General features: G+C 37.8%; 1 protein-coding gene across 2 annotated transcripts in view; it reads right to left on the reverse strand.

Moving 5' to 3' along the window:
- The window catches only part of myo6b (myosin VIb), a 67,418-nt gene that overhangs the window by 13,380 nt on the left and 42,193 nt on the right, over positions 1 to 11,845 (reverse strand). Inside the window, exons 26-30 of one of the 2 annotated variants that reach the window (XM_016475454.1) lie at positions 11,709 to 11,840; positions 9,204 to 9,400; positions 6,382 to 6,460; positions 2,304 to 2,464; positions 1,772 to 1,807 (exon numbers count right to left, since the gene is read on the reverse strand). In XM_016475454.1, the coding sequence (XP_016330940.1) occupies positions 1,772 to 1,807; positions 2,304 to 2,464; positions 6,382 to 6,460; positions 9,204 to 9,400; positions 11,709 to 11,840 (605 nt within the window). The remainder of the gene's footprint in view (positions 1 to 1,771; positions 1,808 to 2,303; positions 2,465 to 6,381; positions 6,461 to 9,203; positions 9,401 to 11,708; positions 11,841 to 11,845) is intronic. The other variant, XM_016475455.1, reaches the window with a different exon arrangement.

Consider the following 11,845-nt stretch of genomic DNA (forward strand, 5'->3'; position numbering starts at 1 on the left):
TATATATATGTGTGTATATATATATATATATATATATATATATATATATATATATACAACAGTTCGTTCTGTTCTCAAATCTGATTGGTTGAGGGCCGTGAGACATTGTACTGGTATCGCCACAGGAACGCCCTTTCACCTTTGTATCACTCCGCTTCCAGTATTTCTCACAGCGAGTGTCATAGCGGACTCCCAAATCCACTAAAATTTTACAATAATACTGTTTTTGTGTCACGGAATGTAGTTTTAAGAGTTTTTTAGGCTGTCAGCTGTTAAACTGTCAAACTAAGATTTAAATATGTGGCGGAAGGAATTAGTCCAACACAAAAGGGTTTTTAAAGACACTCCATTGTTATTTTTCTTATATATTTACACTCGTGCCGTTAAACTGTTGTATAAACGCAATATTACTTGAGTATGAGAGCGATACCGGCTCTATATCAGCAGCTGTGATTGCCTCGTGCCTCTGGCCGGTATCGCTCTCGTACTCGAGTGATATTGCTCATATATATACACAGAGAACACGCAATCATGCAGGATACAAATACACACTTCACAAGATCTCACAACTGGATCCAACTAAGTTGGCAAGGTTTGTGAAATTAAATGTTCATTAGTCATTCAAAGATTTGTTTAAATGATATAAATGTGTCAGCTGTTAAACTGTCAAACTAAGATTTAAATATGTGGCGGAAGGAATTAGTCCAACACAAAAGGGTTTTTAAAGACACTCCATTGTTATTTTTCTTATATATTTACACTCGTGCCGTTAAACTGTTGTATAAACGCAATATTACTTGAGTATGAGAGCGATACCGGCTCTATATCAGCAGCTGTGATTGCCTCTTGAAAAATGCCAAATATCGGCCGATATATCGGCCTTGGTGCGATCAGTGCATCAAGAGCACTCATACACGCATTAATATAGCGGACTCTTGCGTGATTACTGTACGACTCCTGTACGCCACCGCAATCGTCTCGTCTTTACCTTGATTGCAGTCTTCATCCATCAAAACTTTACTAGCGAAACTGGTTATCCAGTCGAGAAAACGTAGTTTGCGTCTCATCTGGCCCTACAGCGGTGGGATGTGTTGACAATCCGTTCAGCCTGTACTGGCTCGCGCTCTTCAGAGACAATCACAGAATATGACCGAGCTCGTGTTTAAAAGCGAAACACACTGGAATGAATAATTCACTGAAAACGCAACGCGAGTCTCTGTTATATTATATATAAATATATATTACATATATTTCTTAAATATATACATGTATGTAATACATATAAATATCCACAGTACACACACATACAACTTTTTTTTGGGACTCGATTAATCGCGATTAATTAATTTAACAGCCCTAATATTTAGTGTTGGGGGTTTGTTCAAAGTATGAACACTAGTAAGAATGATTTTAATAGAAATGTACTTGGTTGACACCTGTAGGAAAAAAAAGACTTTAATACTCAAGTCCTTGATTTCATTGGTTCATGCTCCATTTCTGTTGGAAAACACAAATCTACAAATATAACCACATGCTAAGTCTCTATTTAATTCAAGAACTCCAAGAAAAGAATTTATTCAAGTACTTTATGAAGTAATTAGGTTAATATCAAAACTAAAAATTAGCCCATTGTTTACTGTGACTTTCTATGAGTAATCCTCTATCTAGGTTGTGGTGAGATTAGGAGGACAGGACGTGATTGTGGGTGAGTGTGGTTAGACCGAATGAAGTGGAAAATTGGGGGGGGGAAGAGGCCTGTTCTAGCCCTTACATCTCTGTGAAGAACCAAACACCTGTGGTACCATAACTGGAGGGGAGAGGAAGCACAAAAAAATTGGTTTGGATGACAACACGGTCTTCTCAGCACCCAGTTAGCATGTGTAATAACAGCAGAACAGCCTTTTATTTTATTATACATAAAGTAGGAACAGGCGACACTTCTTTGTCCACTTCCATTAACTAAATTAAATATGACTCTCGGTGCTGCACCGCAGGCGTCTCGTGTTTCTGTTTACCTGCTTTTGTAGACACACGAGTTGGCCACAGTAAAAATGATTCATGGCATTTATGTAACGCTGTCTGCCAGAACCTTATTCTTTGTTTGTTGTTCTGTCGCCATTTGAGACCATACAGGAGCTTTTCAGATGGAAATCTCCATATAAAAATATCTGTGGTTTATGTGCGTTTTATGAATGGTAACCAGGGCACAACCCGGCGTGGAGTCTTCCTTTGTTTGATTTCACCCGGTGACGCTGTTTGAGACGTCAACTTTATTTTATTATGGTGTGTGTGTTTGTGCGTACCTGCGCAAGCTGGGGTCCATTTGAGCTTCATCCTGGATGAGTTCTGCCTCGCTCAGAGCGATCCTCATGGCCAACTCTCTGTCCCTCCTCTCCTGCTCCAACATGGTCTGTCTCTGAGTCTCTTCCTCCCGCTCCAATGCCAGCTGCATCTGAAGTTCAGCCTGGAACAAACATACATTCCCACAAATCAATAATACACACACAATCTCAACACCTTCGGCGTTTGCCACACCTGTGCCTTCTTTCAGTTCCAACTGGATGGCAACACACAGAGACACAAGCATACAAATGGGTGCCGGCAGGGGTGCCGACAGTAATGACCACATATTTGAGCTCAGAGCATTGAACTGTGGTGGGCCAAAGAAGAATTCCAATGAGTTTTACACCATCACTCTTAAAAAATAAAAGACTTTTGGATGCTTGTTTGCTGGTATCCTCAAGCAAAACCTCCTTTGTGGACCATTTTCACAACATAGATGCTAGTTGATTTGCTGAATTTTGCTGGTGAGCAGCTAGCTAGATCAGCACCAATCCAGAACTAACCAGTAAAACCCAGCCTGGACTCCATTTAATGGTTTGACGGGCACAGTTTCTGCACTGTCAAACAGCTTCACAGTATTAAAAAAGAAAGTAACAGAATCAATGATGCAAACTTCAAAAAATGAGGCAAATCCAAAATTCTGTAGCAAGACAATTATTCAGCTCCAGTCAGTTCAATGTTGGATCAGTTCAGCTCAAAAACTGTGTAAATTAATAATTAAAAAAAAAAATCAATTAGCGATAAGCACCTCAACTGCAGACAATAGTGTTTTATTCAGCTTCATTTTCCACAAACTCCATCAGGTGAGAGAAATTGAGGAGAAAAAACCTTGAGAAACAAGGCTCTGTCAGGGGACCAGTTCTCCTCTGGCCTAAATGAAAGGTTGGGGTACGTCACACTGGCATTAGCTGGGAAAGGTGTTGATGCATTTCTTGTTTAAACAGGAACTGAGGGCAGGACTTGTCCCTTTCCTTAAAATATCCAGGAGCTTTTAGTTAACATCACAGCCTTGAAATATAATGTGGTACTTGCTAGTCATAGGACGTTCTCAATCTGGAGAGCATTTGATTGGACGAAAATGTTGATATGCCCACGAGTGCCAGATGAAGAATATTTTTATTGGTTTTCCTAAAAACGAAAGTTCAATTTAAAAGCATACACTTGCTAACACCTGATTTGCTGACTTTAAGGAAGGTTGCAGCAGCTTTTTGGTCGTAACATTTCTCTGCGCAATCACCATGATGCTGTTTAAGGCAGGCTACAGAATTCCCTCAATCTCCCCATCCGCTGGCGCCTGGTACATCTGAGGGAAGAGAGATTAGCGGGGTGGCCCTGCCCCAGACGCACTGTAACCCATCTATAGCACTGCCCACTGAAAGGATATTAAGCCATTACGCCCCTGCTGTGTGCTAAAGTCTGATTAGGTGTATAATCGAGGCTGTACTGTAGCCAGCCGGCTTGGGATTCTACGTCTAGACTGTGCTAAATGAAAAAAGGAAAAAGAACAAAAACAAATGAAATGAACAGCATGGTTTTAGATGTGTGAGGACAGTCTGGGACAGAGTCCAGCAGCGTGGTCCAAACGCATAGGTCAAAACAGAGCAAAGGAGTGATTGAAGAGAAAAGCTTAGATGGAACATTTTCACAGAGAAAACCTTGAACAGAAAGAAGAATGGTGCAGGCGCTATTCTGATAGGAGGAAAAAGCAAGGCAACTGAGGTTGAATACCCATATATACAAACACATATATAGAGAGGGAGGGTTACAGCACACACTGGTCATGATAAATCTGAGCCATGAATCAAACTGCTAAAAGCAGGAGAGACTTGGTGGAAAACAGAGTGATGTATTATGGCTGAAAATAACAGATAAAGATTTTATAAAAGAGTGTGACAACAGTATTTGAGTGAATTGCAAATGTTTTCTTTTGCGAAAGTCTTCAGTTCACTCAAGGACTCCCAAGATATTTTTGAAGTTAACAGAAACAATTGTATTTTCAAGGCAAGGTGATAGAATAAACAATGACCATTTTTATATAATGGGAAAGAAAGATAGAGGAAGAAAGAGAGAAAGACTTGGCACAATATAGAATAGAATAAAATCATTTAATGGAAATAGGCTTAAAAGACTTATAAGGGCTCATTTGTTAACATTAGTTAATGTTTTATCTAACATCAACTAACAATCAATATTTTTCATTAATTGTAGTTGATAAAATATAATTGTTCATTCATGTGAGCTCAGAATTCATTACTGTTATTGTTAAATATGTTAACAGATACAACTTCTGATTTTAAAAATGTATTAGTAAATGTTGAAACATGAACTAATATAATAAAATACTACAGAAGTATTGTTCATTGTTAACTCATCTCAACAAATGTAGTTAACTGATGGAACCTTATTGTAAAGTGCTATCAAAATGGCACAGAAGGAATTAAATAATTCTCTTAATAGAATAGAATGGAATACGTTAATAAATAATAGAGTGTTGAAAAAAATAGAACTGGCACAGAAGAAAACTTGAATTGGTAAGGACCCTCAGAACAACAGAATCAGAATAAAATAGTGAATTTTAATAAAACAACAGAATGTTTTGATATAAAATGGTAGCTTGAAAATGGATTGAACCGGATTTATCCCTGCAATAGAATAGAATAGAATAGAATAGAATGCGTTAATAAATAATAGTGTTGAAAAAATAGAACTGGCACAGAAGAAAAATAGAATTGGTAAGGACCCTCAGAACAACAGATTCAGAATAAAATAGTGAATTTTAATAAAACAACAGAATGTTTTAATATAAAATGGTAGCTTGAAATTGGATTGAACCAGATTTATCCCTACAATAGAATAGAATAGAATGCGTTAATAAATAATAGTGTTGAAAAAATAGAACTGGCACATAAGAAAAATAGAATTGGTAAGGACCCTCAGAACAACAGATTCAGAATAAAATAGTGAATTTTAATAAAACAACATCGTTTCAATATAAAATGGTTGCTTGAAAATGGATTGATCCGGATTTATCCCTACAATAGAATAGAATAGAATACTTTAATAAATAATAGAGCGTTGAAAAAATAGAACTGGCACAGAAGACAAACTGAATTTGTAAGGACCCTCAGAACAACAGAATCAGAATAAAATAGTGCATTTTAATTAAAAAAAAACAGAACGTTTCAATATAAAATGGTAGCTTGAAAATGGATTGATCCGGATTTATCCCTACAATAGAATAGAATAGAATACTTTAATAAATAATAGAGCGTTGAAAAAATAGAACTGGCACAGAAGACAAACTGAATTTGTAAGGACCCTCAGAACAACAGAATCAGAATAAAATAGTGAATTTTAATTAAAAAAAAAACAGAACGTTTCAATATAAAATGGTAGCTTGAAAATGGATTGATCCGGATTTATCCCTACAATAGAATAGAATAGAATAGAATAGAATAGAATGTTTTAATAAATAATAGTGTTTAAAAAAATAGAACAGTGAAAATGTCACACAAGAAAAATAGAATTTGTAAGGACCCTCAGAACAGAAAAGAATCAGAATAGAGATTTTTTTACGTTTTAATATAAAATGGTAGATCAAAAATGAATTAAACCAGATTTATCCCTAGAATAGAATAGAATAGAATAGAATAGAAAGCAGCACAGAAGCCTTTTAAAGAGTGTGCAACAGTGTTCGGGCAGCATGAGCACAAAGCGTCTCTGCAGGACGATACATCTAGAGGGAGCAGCGCAAGGGAAGTCAGCCAAGCCCCCAAACACAGCATCACCATCAGAAAAGAGGGGACATAGGACTTTCACTCCGCAGACGCAGCATAATCCAGCCCCAGGAGGCAGGCAGGGGCTGATGAATAAACCCACAGGCTTTTGTGGTTTATGGCCAGATTATGCCTGCTGAACAGCCAGTCCTGGCCAGCTCTGAACATGCCAGCGTGAGACGGAGTGGGCATTTGGTTTGCCGAAGGAGTCAGCGGAGGAGAGGAATCAATACACAGAGGGAGCACGTATACACATACACACCTGCATGACTCGCTCTTCCTCTTCTCTTTTCTTTCTCTCCTCTTCCTCCTGTTTTCTCTTCTGCTCCATCTCGGCTTTCCTGATGGGAGAGAGATCGAGGGTGGACCGTTAATGAGCTACTCCAGCCTGTGGGGAATTATTCCTCCTCATCAATGACCCACAGGAAGGGATGTGAAAACACCCACAGGTGGATTCACAACTGTCACACAAAGAAACTTGGACTGTATTGTAGGGTATCAGACCGAATCAGACAATCTAAGATTTGGTCAAAACATGGATGAAACATGAGGAGCAAAATTCCACAGAGACCCAAGACACAGGATGTTCGTAAATCAGATCTTGGCCCCACAAGCCTGAACCAACTAGCAGCTTTGAGTAGCTCACAGCAATTAAACAAAAGAACACTTATTGACAATTCCAAGGAGATTGTCAATTTTAGGGCAAGTAATCAAGATTAAATGGTCAAAGAGATGACCGCATGACCATCACGTGATAGTAACTACAATCACGAGCTCTTTGGAATTGACTTCCCCCACCTCTTAAATGATTCCCTTTGAGCTAAATTGACCTGTTTCCCTTACAGTATCTAGTCTTTTTTAGTGCAAATGAGTCCCTTCAATAGCAGCCGAAATTGAATAGTGCACTGTGAGCATTGTTGGTGAGCGTCGCCGTCGTTACCAAATGTTAGCATTTTCATATCAAAAGCCCTATGCATTTATATACATCTAACAAACAGCAAACTAAATCTGCTGCATCTTTCTTTGTACTTTGTTGATCGTGGATTTGGCTATTGATACACTATATGCATCCTTGCCAAATCTTCGACCTTGAAAATAGGGAGATTTTTACTAAATAAACATGAGGGTGATGGAGGGGTACAGTAAAGATACAATTTCAGATGGATGTTTGCTGCTCACAATGAAGGAGTGTGATTTGCATTACGATGGGTCCAAAAGTCTCAGAGCATTAGAGAATTTATTTTTCTTTTTTAATTTAAATGTACATTTTTAATTACAAATTATATTAACATAACCGTCTGAGAAAAGCTTTCCCCCTTTTGTATGTCCCTCTTATGATTTAATGACAGTGGTACTTGAGCTGATATGAACAAAACCAAAAGGTCATCTTATAGTTTATGTTAATATATGGTTCAAAATTTTATTTATTCCTGTGATGGCAAAGCTGTCCAGCAGCCATTACTAGTCTTCAGTGTCACATGATCCTTTAAAAATCATTTTAATATGTTCTTTCTTATGTGCTAATTTAGTGCAAATTCTGCACAAGGAACATTTCTTATTATTATCAAGTTAAGCTGTAATATATATATAAACAGATATAAACGTAACAAATATAAACATCCTTACTGTCACTTTTGATCAATTTAATGTGTCTTTGTTGAATAAAATATTAATTTCTTTCCAAAAGAAGAAAGAAAAAAAACAACTTTTGAATGGCAGTATGCCTATTTTTAAACTAATTTTACAGTCCATCATAATCCTAAAAATCCTACATCACAATCCTACATTTCTAGGTCTAAATTGGATGTTAAATACCTGATTTTCAATGTTTCAAAGTTTTGTACCCCACTGTATATCAAACCCTTGATATTTAGTGAGAGCCATCAAAATAATGAACTTGCTATTTTAAGTTATTTTGCAAAATGTCATAATTGGTAATGTATATAAATAAACTTAACAAATAATTGTATATGGTATGTTTGTGTAATGCTGTATAAAAGTTAGCTTTAAAACCTTGTATTGCTATCTGGCCAGGAAACAAAGAACATTACAATATATTTTATAAGGGGCAGGTTCAATTTATAATGGCACGGCAGACAGCATTCTTAAAAAGTTCTATATAGAGAGAGTGCAAATAACTTAAGGGCAATGTTGTTAATTTACGTCGACTGGAGTTATACAGCTAATGTTGGCTCCAATAAATCTATGAGGTAAAAGAGTAGTAAAAGCAGTATCTCTCAATGAGTAAAATTGGGCCATGCTAAAAAATCTTCTCCATCTCATCATGAACACATTCAGGGTGTTCTTATTATATACTATATTCTGTACTACAGTAGTCAACATTTGAAGTGGGTCAAAACCTTTCATCAAAGTTGTCTTAAAACCTAAAACCAAAATGCATTCTTGTCTTAGGACAACTTTGATTAACTTTTTTGATCCACTTCAAATGTTGACTACTGTATACTGTGTATATATATCATTTATTATTAATATATTATTTACTATACTATATATAATTATTATATAATTTAATATCATTGTTAATGACATTAGAATTAAAAGCTTGCATGGCGCTTTTTGTATAAATGGAGCAGCAACTGCTTATAAAGCTGTGACCTAATCGCATTTACGTTACATAAAACCTCTTGAGAAGGTTTGAAATTTCTGACCTGTTGCTTAAATGACAACTGTCATTAAATGTGCATATTCATAAATATATAAGATAATTTAGTAATCCATATGGGTTCAGGTTTGGAAGGACTGCACCAAACATAAAGCAAGCAGCATAAAAGTTGCTGTTGTTGCGTATACTAGTGTGGAACTGAATATTCTTTGACAAGACTATAAACATAGAAATATCATCATGGCCTGATTCGTGAAACGATGACAGATGCTGTCCATGACAGCAGACTCTGGAGAATGCATAAGAGAGAGCAGGTCAAACCAAACCCTCCAGTGATGTATTAATCTCTCTGCCAATCCCCTCCCATACCCTTTTTTTTAGCTCCTGTTCTTCTTTCAAATGCACTGGGACTCTGACCTAATGTACGGTTCATCCTATTCGAAACTTGCGACGTGACTCACATGCGGCGGTCTTCTTCCTCCTGTTTGCGTAACTGCTCCTCTTCTTCGTGTCTTTTTCGTTCTCTCTCCATCTCCTCCTGGATGCGCTTGAGTCTCTCCGTCTCCTCCTGCTCCTGCATTGAGGAGAGGAGTTGCTCCGAGCGCTTCACCAGGCCCTCATACTCCTGCTCGATCTCCTTGCGGCTCATCACCGTAGACTGACAGTAGAGATGAAAAGAAAGAGTTGCATTTGATTTGATTTATTTGGATACATTTTTGTTATAATGTCCACTTTAGTTACTTATAAAAGACATTTCTCAGTGTTTCAGACTCATGATTAAAACTGGTAACTTGTCTTTTTGAGCAGTTTATTGAAAGAACTGGTTCATAAGAGTCATTTGCTTTAGGAATCAGGCAATACTGGTCACTGAAAAGAAGAGGCTCACTTGTTCGGACTACACTTGATCGTGTTGTACGTTGAACTCAACAGAAAGACAAACCTGTGTGAGTTTCTTTTCTTCTGTGAAACACAAAATGAGAGCTTCGGTACAATACAATAAAAGTGGATTTATATCGCAGGAATGCAATAACAGTGTTTATTCATTTAGTCCGGATGCCAGAAAATAAAATAGGCACTTGTTTTGTATTTAATTAATTTGATCATCATGCAGTCAAATGAATCAAGAGTTTTAGAGTTTGATGTTTTGTTCTCATTCTTATTTTATCCATATGACTTTAAGTACTAGTTTTTGTATTCTAAAGGCTGGATCCTCTTACTCATTTTCTACAGCCTTTAGAAGTGCTTCAGTAGAGTCTTCAGCAAACTGATTGAATTTCAAATTTGACTCCTGGTCTTCACTGAAACATATTGGTCTCTTCATGTAAAATTGTGTGTGTTCCCTAACAATAGAACAGTTTTGTGCAAGGAACCAAAATGTATCGCGTTATTGACCAAACGTATTCTCACAAATGTCATCTGAGCTTGTTTTCAACAAAAAAAAAATACTGCCTTTGTACATGTCAGAGCAGGTTTGCCATCACTGATGGCAGACACCACTGATTTCCAAGTGTGTATTTAACATGACTGAAAATTAGATTTTCAAACTGAGGGTACTGTAGGATTTTCAGTAAATAACAACTTCAATTTAATCTTGGTTCTCATCATTTTTCATGAGAAGACTTACAATTTAGTGTTTGTCATTTGTATATTTATGATACTTTTAAGTACTTTTCAAAGCTTGACAGTATAAATCACAATCCACTTTCGTTGCATTGAACACAGAAGCTTGGACATTATATCTAAATACTGTATCTCCTTTTGTTTTTTCCAGGAAGAAAGAAAATAATAATAAGAGGTTGGAAGACAAATGATGACAAATGATGACAGGACAGGCCACTCAGTGGCTCCTTTAAAAAGCTTTTCCTCTTGTGCTTCGTTAAACAAATTTGAACAAGGTTTCTCAAAAAAAGTGTCAGCAACTCAGTGGTTACTCGTTAGTTTGGCGACAGCGGTGATGCTGGGCCACATGCACCGCAATTGTATTAATATCCTGCAGATATTCATTAAACCTGGATGTGGATTTGGTGCCATCTGGCAGAGCACCAGAGGTGCGTGGAGGGGTGCAAGCATTGTGAATGATCATTGTACCGCAGAGGGGTGGGGACTCAATGACAAGGTCCGTCTCACCCCCTAACGCTAGATGAGTTAGCACTAGTGTGTTGAATGACAGCCATTGACACAATCTACGTTATTAGCCAGGGAGGCCACAGTAATCTCCAGTCCAGATGGTAAGGTAATAGGAGGCATTGCCAATCAAAAACAAGATGCTAATCAAAACGTGCTATGCTAATAACAAAGAGGGCTATCTCGGGTGCAGAAGTGCAGAGCGCATCTCATTTAGAGGGAGGAATGGAGTGTTCAGGTAGAAAAGTTTCAGCTCTGGTGCCAGCTATCTATCAGGGAGAGGGCGCAATGTCTCTCGAGCTCCCTGTCAATAATGCACTCCGAGTCTGACAGATGAGGTTGGGCTCCACGTAGAGAATACAACAATGCATACACTGCATTCAATCAGCCGCAGCTGAAAGTTCAAAGGCAAGAAATCAACACTAGAAACGGCATAATGCAGCAAAACCTTGAAAATCGACTTGACAGCGTGTGGTGCGAATGTCAATGATGATCTGCAGACAGAAATCTCATTGTCGACTGTCGATTTGCATACTTTGTATTTATTTACTCTGCTGTTGAGTGCTAGATTTTCTGCTGAATGAGATGAAAAGCTTCTGCTCTCTTTCTTTGGACCCTAAAAAGAGAGACACTTGAAGCTGGCAGACAATTCTAGCCACAGCTTTAGACCGCCTTCATCAGGACATGGAAAAACGCACACCTGTTGAATTATGCATGGAAACCGATATACGACGGCAGACTAAGAAAAGAGCTACACCACGTAACATCATTGTGCTTTGTAAGCTGGAGGAGGTGAAAGGGGGTTTGTCAACCTTGGGCGGTTTTCCAGTGGAAAAGCTCACCTTGATCTTGGCCATGAGGGCGTCGGTGGAGGCGGCCAGTTCCTCGACCTGTTTGCTCATTTCCTGTTTTCCCTCTTTGAGTCCATTTACAGCTTCGTTGAATTTCTCCATCCTCTTCCTCAAATTTTTCACCTTCA

Source organism: Sinocyclocheilus anshuiensis, unplaced genomic scaffold (assembly GCF_001515605.1).
Source record: "Sinocyclocheilus anshuiensis isolate Anshui unplaced genomic scaffold, SAMN03320099.WGS_v1.1 scaffold676, whole genome shotgun sequence".
Taxonomy (NCBI): domain Eukaryota; kingdom Metazoa; phylum Chordata; class Actinopteri; order Cypriniformes; family Cyprinidae; genus Sinocyclocheilus; species Sinocyclocheilus anshuiensis.